The 13482-nt window shown below is 39.4% G+C and overlaps 1 protein-coding gene across 2 annotated transcripts; it reads right to left on the reverse strand.

Moving 5' to 3' along the window:
- Positions 1-406: 406 nt before the first annotated feature.
- LOC108677051 (tubulin alpha-1A chain) lies at positions 407-13479 on the reverse strand. 2 transcript variants are annotated; one of them, XM_047881367.1, is made up of 9 exons: positions 13426-13479; positions 8046-8268; positions 7393-7565; positions 6681-6809; positions 5091-5290; positions 4467-4641; positions 3665-3817; positions 2492-2655; positions 407-1955 (listed from the first exon to the last, which is right to left on the reverse strand). In XM_047881367.1, the coding sequence occupies exons 1-9, from the start codon at positions 13426-13428 to the stop codon at positions 1820-1822; spliced, it is 1356 nt and encodes a 451-aa protein (XP_047737323.1). In that variant the 5' UTR covers positions 13429-13479; the 3' UTR covers positions 407-1819. The 2 variants fall into 2 exon arrangements, with proteins under 2 accessions (XP_047737323.1, XP_018020692.1); XM_018165203.2 differs by lacking the exon at positions 13426-13479 and having other exon boundaries at positions 8046-8280.
- Positions 13480-13482: the final 3 nt, after the last annotated feature.

Below are 13482 nucleotides of genomic sequence, written 5' to 3' on the forward strand. Positions count from 1 at the left end.
TCGAGTTGCTTCATCCGTTTCCTTTTGTTGACGATAGCCAAGGTAGCGCGATACCAGCTTCCTCTACCACCATGTCATGTATCTCATGTCCCACTCATGTATTCCTTATGACCAAACCGCGGCTTAAAATGCCATTATTGAAACTATAACCTTGTTTCTACTCATACTACACACGAGATATCAGCATTAATTGGGCATTTATAATGTATAACGAATCTTGTATGTAACAATGACCACATCATGACGATATTTCGTACGATTTAATCTGAATATTTTATCACCATCAAGCCACAGGGTTAAGGTCTCCCATAGAACAGCACATGAAATTAACTCTTTACTCTGGTCCCTCTTTTCTTCGTGAGTTATTTTACAGGATGCAATGAAAACATCGAGAGTTTCCGTGATTTTTAATTAGTGAAATTACATACACATCTCGACACATGAAGCCGTTGCATTGCATGCATTAACTTTGACTTTAGCGTGTGCTTGGCTGCAGTGGCTGTGATCAGAGTGACGACTAAGTTTAATCTAGTCGATTTCTGTCAATGATTCATGAGTGAAAGAAAGTGTTATGATGACCGCTAATAGAGAATCATGTCTACTCGTGCAAATGTGTGAGCAGTTATTATACGGCGTTGTAAGTTGTTACCATTAATAAAATTAAGGTTAAACTAATGTTTATACCGCGTAAATCTACATTGCCATTCTCCCACGAAGCAAGACATGTCTCTGACCCATTAGCATGAGCAGGGAGGAATATCGAGTTACATATGAGCGATAGACCGCACAAGACACCTACAGGAAAAGCGAGGTGAAATACAACCGACGCAAGTTCAACGAAAAAATATTCAAACATACTGCAGAAAAAAAACTTTATTTTTGGTGAAGTGAATGCCATTAGCTAGTTGGTTTTTTGTATATATAATTCGTGCGATAAATAAGGAATTAATCATTGTATTTCTTCATTAAAAATACGTGTGCGATGAGTGTGATTTGAACATAGCGAAAATTTGCCTATGTAAACATTAGTGGAAGATGAATGAGATGATGTCATCGCTGGGTGTAAATGCGTGATGGTGCCTTGTACGTAAGATCAAATTTCTCACCATATTTATGGTTAAAATTAGGTGCACGTTCATATCCATGTTTGCTACGTGTTTTTTATTCTCCTACAATATTAACGGAGAAAGTTTAATAAACAACATGAACTGTGAAGTGAAGTTAACATAGTTGTCAGTGATCTACTGCGTTTCAAATATCAAGGTGTTAGTGGAAGCGAGTGAAACGTGAACTGCTGCATGGCAACAATAATTTCGGCGGCAGTGTAAGAAAATTACGCGACAAATTTAAACAATGCGAGCAATTAAAAACCATGAAAATAAGTTTATCTTAAAAGAGAAAATAACGCAAGATGAATTTTTTATCTAGAACACGACTAAAATCTTTACAATTTCATTCGCGTCATCAAATAAGTTTTTTTGTAGTTTTCCAATCCGACGCAATCATCGACCGAATTTTCGTTGATAAACAAAACACGAAGTTCATTTGCCTGCTGGATAATGTAAACAAACAAACACTGAGCGAGTGTGAGTTCGTTTCATCGTAAGTATGAGTATTTAGTTCGTTTAGTTTGTTAGTATGAGTATTAGTTCGTTACGTAGGCACGTGTTCACCTCCATGCCGGACGTGAACTTAGATCTAGCCGACTCCTGACGCCGCTCTTGATCTTAACCTCTTCCTTCACTTCAAGAGTCTCCTCTTGCTCCTCAACCCGAGGCTCTTCAACAGGTAAAGGTTCCTCCAGCAGGCGTGGTTCCTCTCAGTACTCTTCACCACCTTCTTCGTCCTCAGCTTCAGTCGAGTCCACGCCGACCTCCTCGTAGTCTTTCTCTAGGGCGGCCAAGTCTTCCCGCGCCTCGGAGAACTCACCTTCCTCCATTCCTTCTCCAACATACCTGAATATATAAAATATGGTAATATAATGTAATAAAATATGCATATTCATATTCCAGTGAGTGCGTGAATTATAGGCTTACATACGTATATCTGGATGAACCCTTTTAATCAGTTTTTAGCGCATTTTCTCATTTATGGAAAAAAGGCGCTATTGCGCTCGTCGTGTCCATCCGTCCATCCGTCTGTCTGTCTGACCGTCTGTGACTTCTGCATGGTTTTCGTCGACGAGTAAATACGCTCTCTGTCACTCACTGCAGTGAGAATACTGAGTTACATTTTTATGATGAATCGTGTTATGACGTAGACAATACACATACCTAGCATAGATACTGGCTCGGAAATACATATTGCAATGACAATTTGACGCATTGTTGAAAAGGCTTCTATTGCATTATTGAAAAGGTTTCTCAAGCTTCTATCGTTCAGAGGCTTGAGAAAACCCACGCACATAAATAGCTGAGTTAACAACGTATCTTTTAAATAAGGCATATCTATTGCCTTATGTTAATAATGATAAAAGATGATGACCACTCACCAGTGCACGAAGGCACGTTTGGCGTACATGAGATCAAACTTGTGGTCGAGGCGGGCCCAGGCCTCAGCGATGGCTGTGGTGTTGGACAACATGCACACGGCGCGCGACACCTTCGCCAGGTCTGCACCCGGCACTACCGTAGGGGGCTGGTAGTTGATACCCACCTAGGGAGGGGAATTAAATAGTTGGGGAATACCTGAGTGAAGGGAATTGTTGACTTTAGGTGGTTGATACTCACCTAAAGGAGGGGAATTATACAGTTGGTGACTTCCTGAGTGATGGGAATCGTTAGATATTTGGTGGCTGATGCTCACATAGGTGAAAGGAATTTAATAGTTGTGGAATACCTGAGTGAGGGGAATCGTTTGACTTTAGGTGGTTAATACCCACCTAGGGTAGGGGAATTAAATAGTTGGGGGACTACCTGAGTGAGTGAATTGTTGACTTTATAGGTGGTTGATACTCACCTAGGGGAGGGTAATTATAGTTGGGGGACTACTTGAGTGAGGGGAAGTGTTGGAAATTAGGTAGTTGATACCTACCTAGGTGAGGGGAAGTAAATAGTTGTGGGAATACCTGAGTGATGGGAATTGTTGGATATTTGGTGGTTGATACCCAGCTAGGTGAAGGGAATTATATAGTCCGTGACTGCTTGAGTGAAAGAAATCGTTTTAAATAGTTAGTGGATACTGACTTCAGTGGACGTCAGGAGGCACACGCCCTCACAATTCATAATCTGTATAGCATAAGTCGTCTGAATGGGTAGCACTTTATAAAATATATGGCAACTTTTAAAATACAATAATCCATTTTAACTCTAGAATAATTTCCTGTAAATCAAATCCCACGCTAATTAGCCATTGGGCCCAAGTCCACGAAACATATGTGGTGCGCTTTAACTGAATAAGTTCTTCTTAATATAATCAAAGAGCCACAATTTGATACACAATAATGCATTCTAACCCTATAATAATATCCATTTAAGTAAATCGCCTTCATTGTCCACCTTAAAGCCATACAGTGGGGCACCAGTCCACGAACTGCATGGTGCGCTTGTTCGGAACAAGTTCTCCTTAATATAACCTACGAGCCACAATTTGATACACAATAATGTATTCTAACCCTATAATAAATAAATAGTATCCATTTAAATAAATCGCATTCATTGTCCACCTTAAAGCCAGTGGGGCACCAGTCCACAAACTGTATGGTGCGCTTGGTCTTGATGGACGCAATGGCGGCGTTGACGTCTTTGGGCACCACGTCTCCGCGGTACAGCATACAGCACGCCATGTACTTGCCGTGTCGAGGATCGCACTTTACCATCTGCGGGTCAAACAGCATGAATTGTATTATTATCCACCACATAACTTATGTGTAGCATGCAGCATACCATGTCCTTGATGTGTCGAGGGTCGCACTTTACCATCTGCGGGTCAAACAGCATGAATTGTATTATTATCCGCCACATAACTTTTGTACAGCATGCAGCAAACTCTGTACTTGCCGTGTCGAAGGTAGCACTTCACCATCTGTTGGACGAATAGCATGGATTATACCTTCTGCGCACCGTGTGGCTGACAATAAACTTATTTATGGTCCTGATTGTCAAGTTTACACCTGCGGGCCAGGTCTAGATTAGATCATATACTGGTAGGTTTTCTTTGATTTCAAATTCTTAAAATTACAAAAAATGCATCACATGCACAATTCTTTTCTTAATTTCGAATCAGCTTTACAATATAAAAGGATGTTTCACCTGATTAGCTGGCTCGATGCACGCGTTGGTGATCTCGCTGACGGTAACACTTCACCTGATTGGCTGGCTCGAAGCAGGCGTTGGTGATCTCGCTGACGGTAACACTTCACCTGATTGGCTGGCTCGAAGCACACGTGATCTCGCTGACGGAAACACTTCACCTGATTGGCTGGCTCGAAGCCCGCGTTGGTGATCTCGCTGACGGTAACACTTCACCTGATTGGCTGGCTCGAAGCACGCGTTGGTGATCTCGCTGACGGAGAGCTGTTCGTGGTAAGCCTTCTCAGCGGAGATGACGGGGGCGTACGTGGCGAGGGGGAAGTGGATGCGCGGGTAAGGCACCAGGTTTGTTTGGAACTCCGTCAGGTCGACGTTCAGCGCGCCGTCAAACCTTAATTAAATTGCGTAGAAATTTATTAAATTGTGAATGAATAAAAGATTATTATTACATGTAAATAACCGATAAGAAACTAATATAATATAAATACAATCTACATTATAAATGCAATAAATAAATTATTACAGAACGACATTAGATGAAGTTATATATTGGTGAATAAGGATTTAATATTTAGTTTTATGTATTTTTTCCTAATTTATTCTCATTCTTCCTTACAAAATGTAGTTAGAACCAGATTGTCACTTTCATCTATCAGATGCTCACACCCTTTGAAATTTTTGCTTATAGTACGCGCCAATGAACTGGATTAGCTCTTAGCTGTTCTAAGGTTAAGAATTTGAAAACATCGGCATGCATGGATCCGCAACAATAATAATAATAAACAACGACTTAATTAACTCTCAATTAACGACAATTTCAAGTACCATGAACTGCTATACCTGAGCGAGGCGGTGATGGAGGACACGATCTGGCCGATGAGTCTGTTGAGGTTGGTGTAGGTTGGCCGCTCGATGTCGAGGTTCCTCCTACAGATGTCGTAGATGGCTTCGTTGTCGACCATGAAGGCGCAGTCTGAGTGCTCGAGTGTCGTGTGCGTCGTCAGGATAGAGTTGTAGGGCTCTACCACCGCTGTTGACACCTGAGTCACGTATGTGGTTTAAGGTCCGTACTTTTAAAAAATAGTTATAAGAGTTCGTGAATCTGCTAGTCAATTACTGTGAGCTTTTCCGGCTCAAGCCACCAATTAAAAGCGAGAAATCGGCCGCTACGAGTACTTGAACAAGGTTTGATAACACGGAACTGAGACTAATTAACCAAATAACTGTAGTAAATGACGCACAATTTAAAACTCAAAACAGATTACCTATTTGTTTACATGTTAAAACCGAAACTTTTACCAGAAGAATATTTTAAATTTCTGAGACATAATAACAGGTCTGAATGTATGAAAATTTTGTGAAATTTATCACAGTAACAAAAACAGAACGTCAAATCTATAAAAAATATATTTTAGGAAGGTATAGGTAAATTTTAATCACGAAATTTCATCAGAAACCAAATCGATTTCATACGTATTGATATTTCGAGAGAAACAAAAAAAATGTTAGTGATATCTAACGTACTTTTAGGTGCAATTTTGTCGTAGAAATGTAAGGTGAATGTCACATTACACGCCAATTATCAAAAATTTTAAATCAAAACAGGACAAAATAATTACTCAAAATACAGAGTGTGGTCATCTGAGCATCGGCCCAATCTCAGCCATCATCAAAACAAATTTTATCAGCCAGGCTGATTCTTCATTTCATAATTGTTCAAGACCTTGAAGACACTGGAGTACAGCGTTACTAATCATGTGTCGCTACTAATCAGCGTTACTACAATCATTTTATCGATTTAAGCCCTATGACACTTGATCTCAGAGCTGTTGATCTCAGTGTCTTGCATCTCTCAAAGCCCTGAGGCCGTTGGAGTTCGGTGTCATTAAAATGAGTAAACCTTAGGCCCATGACACTTGATCTCAGAGATGCTGATCTCGGTGTCTTGCATCTCACAAGGCCCTGAGGCTCTTGGAGTTAGGTACCACTACTAGGAGCGAACCTTAGGCCCATGACACTTGAGTTCAGAGCTGCTGATCTCAGTGTCTTGCATCTCTGAAGGCCCTGAGACCCTTGTAGTTCGGGACCACTAATAGAAGAGAGCCTTAGGCCCATGACACTTGAGTTCAGAGCTGCTGATCTCAGTGTCTTGCATCTCTCAAGGCCCTGAGGCCAATGGAGTTCGGTACCTACCACTAATAGATGTGAACCTTAGGCCCCAGACACTTGAGCTCAGAGCTTTTGATCTCAGTGTCTTGCATCTCTCAGAGCCCTGAGGCCATTGGAGTTCGGTACCACTACTAGGAGCGAACCGTAGGCCCATGACACTTAAGCTCAGAGCTGCTGATCTCAGTGTCTTGCATCTCTGAAGGCCCTGAGACCCTTTGGTCTCAAGACCCTTGGAGTTCGGTACCACATAAAGAAGCGAACCTGAGGTGCCGGGTAGATCGAGAACTCGAGTTTGCTCTTCTTGCCGTAGTCGACTGAGAGTCGCTCCATCAGAAGTGACGTGAAGCCTGACCCTGTGCCTCCTCCAAATGAATGGAAGATCAAGAAACCCTGCCCGCCAAGGACCAATCAACCAATGTCGGCATTTTATTGATTAGGTTTTATAAAATGAAGGTTATAGATACTTTTCAAAACTCACAAGGGTATAGAAAGAGCTGCGGGCAGGTAAACTGCATGGCCATTTGCCTGCAGGGCTACTGACCTGCAGAGCTACTGACCTGCAGAGCTACTGACATGCAGAGCTACTGTCCTGCAGGGCTACTGACCTGCAGGGCTACTGACCTACAGGGCTACTGACCTGCAGAGCTACTGTCCTACAGGGCTACTGACCTGCAGGGCTACTGACCTGCAGGGCTACTAACCTGCAGGGCTAAAGTCCTACAGGGCTTCTGACCTGCAGGGCTACTGACCTGCAGGGCTACTGACCTTCAGGGCTACTGACCTGCAGGGCTACTGACCTGCAGAGCTACTAACCTGCAGGGCTAATGTCCTACAGGGCTTCTGACCTGCAGGGCTACTGACCTGCAGGGCTACTGACCTTCAGGGCTACTGACCTGCAGGGCTACTGTCCTACAGGGCTACTGACCTGCAGAACTAATGTCCTGCAGGGCTACTGTCCTGCAGAGCTACTGACCTGCAGGCCGGTGCACTGGTCGGCCAGTTTTCTGACGCGGTCGAGCACGAGGTCGACGATCTCCTTGCCGATGGTGTAGTGGCCCCTGGCATAGTTGTTGGCCGCGTCCTCCTTGCCTGTGATGAGCTGCTCAGGGTGGAAAAGCTGGCGGTAGGTGCCCGTGCGAACCTCGTCTGCGGCATAGAATTATAATCCTTGTGATTAGGCTACGTGGAAAACAATTAATGTAAAATTATAATTGGACGTTCCATAAGTTAATTGAACAATGAGTGTCAAAATATGACAAGTAGAATGTAATGTTTAAAGGTACGCTATTTCAAATAGCATCATCTTCTCAGATGAACTTAGGGTGTATCTTAATTTGAACAATTGATATCCAGCGGCTCAGGGCATCAATAGCTAAAAACAATGACACATACAACAAAAAAAAAGACTATGAGTCCAATAACAAACATTCAAACACTGAGACTATTTTTTGATGCCTCTAACGACTTTCATCGATAAAATACGAGAACAATCACACCTCAGCTCACCTACAACGGTGGGTTCGAGGTCGACAAAGACTGCCCTGGGCACCAGTCCTTCTTGCTCACCTACAACGGTGGGTTCGAGGTCAACAAAGACTGCCCTGGGCACCAGTCCTTCTTGCTCACCTACAACGGTGGGTTCGAGGTCGACAAAGACTGCCCTGGGCACGTGTTTGCCGGCGCCGGTCTCGCTGAAGAAGGTGTTGAAGGAATCGTCGCCTCCGCCGATGGTTTTGTCTGAGGGCATCTGGCCATCAGGCTGGATGCCGTGCTCCAGGCAGTACAGCTCCCAGCACGCGTTGCCGATCTGCACTCCGGCCTGGCCGATGTGTACGCTGATGCATTCACGCTGGAATGACATAAATTATTTGATAATTACCGGGAGAAAAGGAAGCTTGTAAGATATTTTCTACTCTTTTTCTACCGGTATTTTAAACTCTTTTTCTACTCTCTTTTCACGTCGTGGATCATCTCAAATGTGCCCGTTTATGCACTGTAATTGCATCAACTATACGTGACAATTTGTTATCATTGGTACGAAATGAAGCGTCTACATAAACAATGTTTATACTCTCTTCACATCAGAAAAACCTCACTTCACACGTGAATTATATGCTTATTAAAAGAACAAAGTGTTTCACAGTATTTTTATCTCGTCACACGTCGAGGAACATCTACGATGTGTACGATGATGCGCTCGCGCTTCAATTGTGTAAAATTTTTGCTTATTATGTGCACGAAATGCAGTTTTTGCAATGCTAATACACTTTCAACATCAAAACATCTCCGGCCTTATGCACGCACGATATGAACAGTATCTGTCAATTACAAAACAGTTAATTTTTTACGTCCTTACCACTTTTAGCATTACCACTTACAGCATTACCACTTACAGCATTACCAATTACAGCATTACCACTTACAGTATTACCACTTACAGTATTACCAATTACCGCATTACCACTTACAGTATTACCAATTACAGCATTACCACTTACAGTATTACCACTTACAGTATTACCAATTACAGCATTACCACTTACAGTATTACCACTTACAGTATTACCACTTACAGCATTAACAGCAAAATTAACTTGCTTAACGAAAGGACAACTTTCACGCATTTAATTCCTTATATAAAAAAACTAAATAGGATAAATGAATAAATTAACATTAAGCCTAGACCTGTCTTATTCGATCATATTTACCGAAATTTCATCTTTTATATGGAAGTCTTGCCCAGTTCCTTCCGCAGGAAAAAGTATAATATGCATAATTGATCAATTTCATTCGCACGTAAACATTGCAGTATTGCACTAAGCCTGCATATTGTAGACATGATCCTAAAATTAAGTATCAGCGCAGGATATAAAGGATATTTTCTTATGATCATGATCTTCTGTCTAGGCGACATAACCTCGCTAGAATTGTCCGCCCCGGATGCATGAACATTTGTATTTTTTACGCGTGGCGTGACGAGGCATCATTCGTACGCGTCATGTTAGTCACGTGAGGTGCACGTGCGCCGCCAGGTAACCAAGGAAACGCGCGACGCGTTACGATGCCATTGCCATGGCAACGCGTGCATCGTTTCGTTGCCATGGTGACGGGGAGAAAGTTAGCGTCTCGGATTCCCTTTGATTTTAAAGGATAATCGATGATGAGAGGCAAGTCCCGCCGCAGGGACTTCATTATGCTAAGAAAATGAGACGGTTTTTGTGAAGCAAATAATAAAGGATTTTTTTTGCGGAGAAAATTGGTTTGGATACATGAATAGGACTCGAGTCTTTTGAAAACTATTTTCGTTGATTCAGTGCAATAAAATTTTATGTTCTGGGAATATTTCAGAATTAGCAGCAACAAAATTAGCATTTCGAACAAAACTAAAAATATAAGAACAATGCATATGGGAAATAAAATTCAATTCAAAACTCAAAATAGTAGCTTTGCGCACAAATAGGATCAGGAAACATTTATATTTTATAAATGACTATATCTTCAGAGTTTGACGCGCTTTGAAAACTCCACGGCGTTTGATACGAACATTTACTTTACTTGAGCGTTTATCATTCAGATACGATCAAATGTAAAATGCAAATAAATTCTGTAAAAATATACGATTATTATTCAATATAAGAATCGTGCAATTAATTTCAAAATTATTCACATTAATAACCTGTACAAGTAAAATTTTGTGTGATTCTGTTTAGAAAAATATTTTTAGCCTCATATCGGACGATATAATTAAGACTATGTATAAACCGATGGAACTTTCATTGAAGGATGCAGTTCAATATTTTCTATTTTCTAAAACTAATAAACTATTTGCCATAACGTTTTCATTTTTGAGATAGAGTTTGTAACACATAACATAAACGTGGACTAAGGCCACGCTGGACGGTCAGGGGTGCATGAACATAGCAGCGCTCATGCGTAGATAAAAACATATGATAAAATCATGTTTTCATTATTAAAATTAATTTAAACCAACCAATTCACTTTAAAAAGAATCAAAAGATGATCTTCGTGTGGTTTCTACTGCTGGTCATAATATCTTCAATATATTTTCCAAAATTTAACACACGTTCATTAATAAGTAACTTCTTTACTTCTGAGAAATTTCTCTCATTTAATCATATAAGTTATATAAATAAATTACTTTTAGAGAAGAATGTAAAATTTTCTCTTGTAATGAGCAGTGTAAATGGAACCTAAATTATTGGTAGAAATTTGGCTATTCAAATACATGGGATATTTACATCATATATTCATGTTTGGTTTGAACAAGTTGTCTAGAAGAAAAAAATATCCACCTAATTGAGCAAGGGTAATATCCATAAGTTACATTGAAATCCGCCTGCCGTCCCGAGCAAGTTATAATCGAAACAAAAAGGATACGAGTAATTAGAGGCAATTAATGACCTGACCTTCGCTTTGTTGAGTTAATGAGTTCGTTTTGCGAATTTCGTTGTGAACTCAAATTTTTGTAATTGAATTTTTTGAGTTGAGCCAGTGAGTTTTACTTTGAACTATAATCTTAACTAATAAATTTCACGAGTTTGGTCTGTGAGTTTTATTTTGGACAAAATCTTAACGATTAACTTTCGTTAGTTAGGCCCATGAACTTACTATAGTACTTAAATTTTTGCTTTTAAATTTCGTGAATTAGGTCGGTGACTAAAGTTCATAGTCACAGTATAGATCATGGTCATAGTATAAATCATAGTCATAGTACAGGTCACAGTCGTAGTATAAGTCATAGTCATAGTATAGGTTCTAGTCATAGTATAGGTCATGGTCATAGTATAAGTCATAGTCATAGTACAGGTCACAGTTATAGTACAGGTCATTATCATAGTACAGGTCATAGTCATAGTACAGGTCATAGTCATAGTATAGGTCATAGTCATAGTATGAATCATAGTCATAGTACACGTTATAGTCATAGCACAGGTCATAGTCATAGTTTAGGTCATAGTCATAGTACAGGACATAGTCATAGTATAGGTCATAGTCATAGTATAGGTCATAGTCATAGTATAGGTCATAGTCATAGTATAAATCATAGTCATAGTACACGTTATAGTCATAGCACAGGTCATAGTCATACTACAGGTCATAGCCACAGTACAGGTAATAGTCATAGTACAGGTCATAGTCATAGTACAGGTCATAGCCATAGTATAGGTCATAGTCATAGTATAGGTCATAGTCATAGTATAGGTCATAGTCATGCTACAGGTCATAGTCATAGTACAGGTCATAGTCATAGTACAGGTAATAGTCATAGTACGGGTCATATTCATAGTACAGGTCATAGCCATAGTATAGGTCATAGTCATAGTTCAGGTCATAGTCATAGTACAGGTCATAGTATATTAGTACTATAGGTCATAGTCATTGTACAGGTCATAGTCATAGTACACGTTATAGTCTCATAGGCCATGGCATAGTTCTATGAATTTAGCACAGCATAAATTTCGTCGCATTTGTGAGTTTAAAATAAGACTCAAATTTTGAAAAATAACGCCACGTTGTACAGCAGACGAGCGTGCAGACGAGCTCTACGTTAGACACGCAACCGAGGCAGACACTCAAACAAATGAGGCTGAACCTTGAATGATAATAATGCATGCTGGGAAAATTTATATATTTTAATCTAATATTCAATCTTAAAATAATTAAATAATGTCAATACTCTGTTGTAATTCTGAGTCTTTTAAATTCGACTGTTCTTGTAAAATATTATTTTATTCAAATATTCAATCTTAATATAATTAAATAATGTCATGACTCGGTTGTAGTTCTGAGTCTTTTTAATTCGACTGTTCTCGTAAGATTCGCAAATAGAAACTTGTTAAAAAAATTATCCTGAGTATCTCACTGCGTTCAAAATATCAGCTTTTTCAGGAATAAAACGGAACTAAGATCGGAAAATTTTTGTATCTCTATTTAAAAACTCGGTCAAAATTAATGTCTTTTGATTTTATAGCCTATAGCTTTTTGATGGTAATAAAAGTAGTACTACTTTAATAAGTTTGAAATTTACTTCCGATGCGTGTTAGTGACAAGATGTAGATGGATGTCATGGATGTGATGGATGTCAACGTTACGGAGCGCTTTACAGAGAACGAGTTTGTGTATCTGTCTGAAATATTCCTTCTTTTTAACACGTTTTTCTTAGCTTAGCTTCGCGTTTGTTTGTTTGTTGTTAACATTGAGAACGAAAATTAGCCCACTTCTGATTGTTCTAGAGATCTGAAATTCAGCATGCAGGCTATTTTCGCCTAACAATTTCAGATACAATCATAAAAACTAGTAATTAGAGACCAGTGTTGTGTGCTTTTCGCTTTAATCATAAATCTGCCCGACACACGTTTTTTTGGGGCGAACCATAATTTATTTTCTACTTTTTAGTCCACAAGAAAAACGTGTTTTTTTTAAAGTTTTTTTAAGTATTTTATTATTTAATTCATAACAGATGTATTGACTTTTATCTTTATTATCATATTATACATTATAATTATAGCGTATTGAAATTTTTTTTAATAAGTTCCGTAACGCCCTATCGACGCTTTGAATTAAATTATCCTAATCTGATCCAAAAAATAATCAACATAAAATAAATTTACAGCAATTACACAACTATTTTGAGTCATCAGGCGCAATATTTTTTACTGTGTTGAAATTTATTTTATTAAAAGGTCCATCTAATTTTTCAACTCGTAGTTCACATATCTGAACACCTCGAAGCCCTGTAACAATCACAATATAGAGACTTATTCAGTAATTCTGAAACTAAAAACTCTTTTAAATAATAAATCATTTTACATGTTTGGAACATTGAGTTTCTATAAGATCTATTGTCGGTGACTCGAAAATTTTTTGAACACGCTTGTGCTCTTATTCCAATATATTGTTCAAAATTCTGTGGGCGTTCGTACTATTTTATGCTAATTTCATACGTGTTTGCAATAATAATTTATTATTAATATTTCGAACTCACCATGATGGCACGATGTGATGAACAGGATGGATGCTTATGCCTCGCAGGTCTCAACGA

This window comes from Hyalella azteca, unplaced genomic scaffold (genome assembly GCF_000764305.2).
Source record: "Hyalella azteca isolate HAZT.00-mixed unplaced genomic scaffold, Hazt_2.0.2 contig7741, whole genome shotgun sequence".
Classification (NCBI taxonomy): domain Eukaryota; kingdom Metazoa; phylum Arthropoda; class Malacostraca; order Amphipoda; family Hyalellidae; genus Hyalella; species Hyalella azteca.

Excerpts from the sequence above, each read along its gene's own strand:
- LOC108677051 (XM_018165203.2), bottom strand. The coding sequence starts at position 8,280 with ATGTCATTCCAGCGTGAATGCATCAGCGTACACATCGGCCAGGCCGGA. Across the intron at positions 7,566-8,045 it reads CCTCGAACCCACCGTTGTAG|ACGAGGTTCGCACGGGCACC; the intron begins GTGAGCAAGAAG and ends TCTATGCCGCAG. Across the intron at positions 3,818-4,466 it reads GCTTCGAGCCAGCCAATCAG|ATGGTAAAGTGCGATCCTCG; the intron begins GTGAAGTGTTAC and ends TTTGACCCGCAG.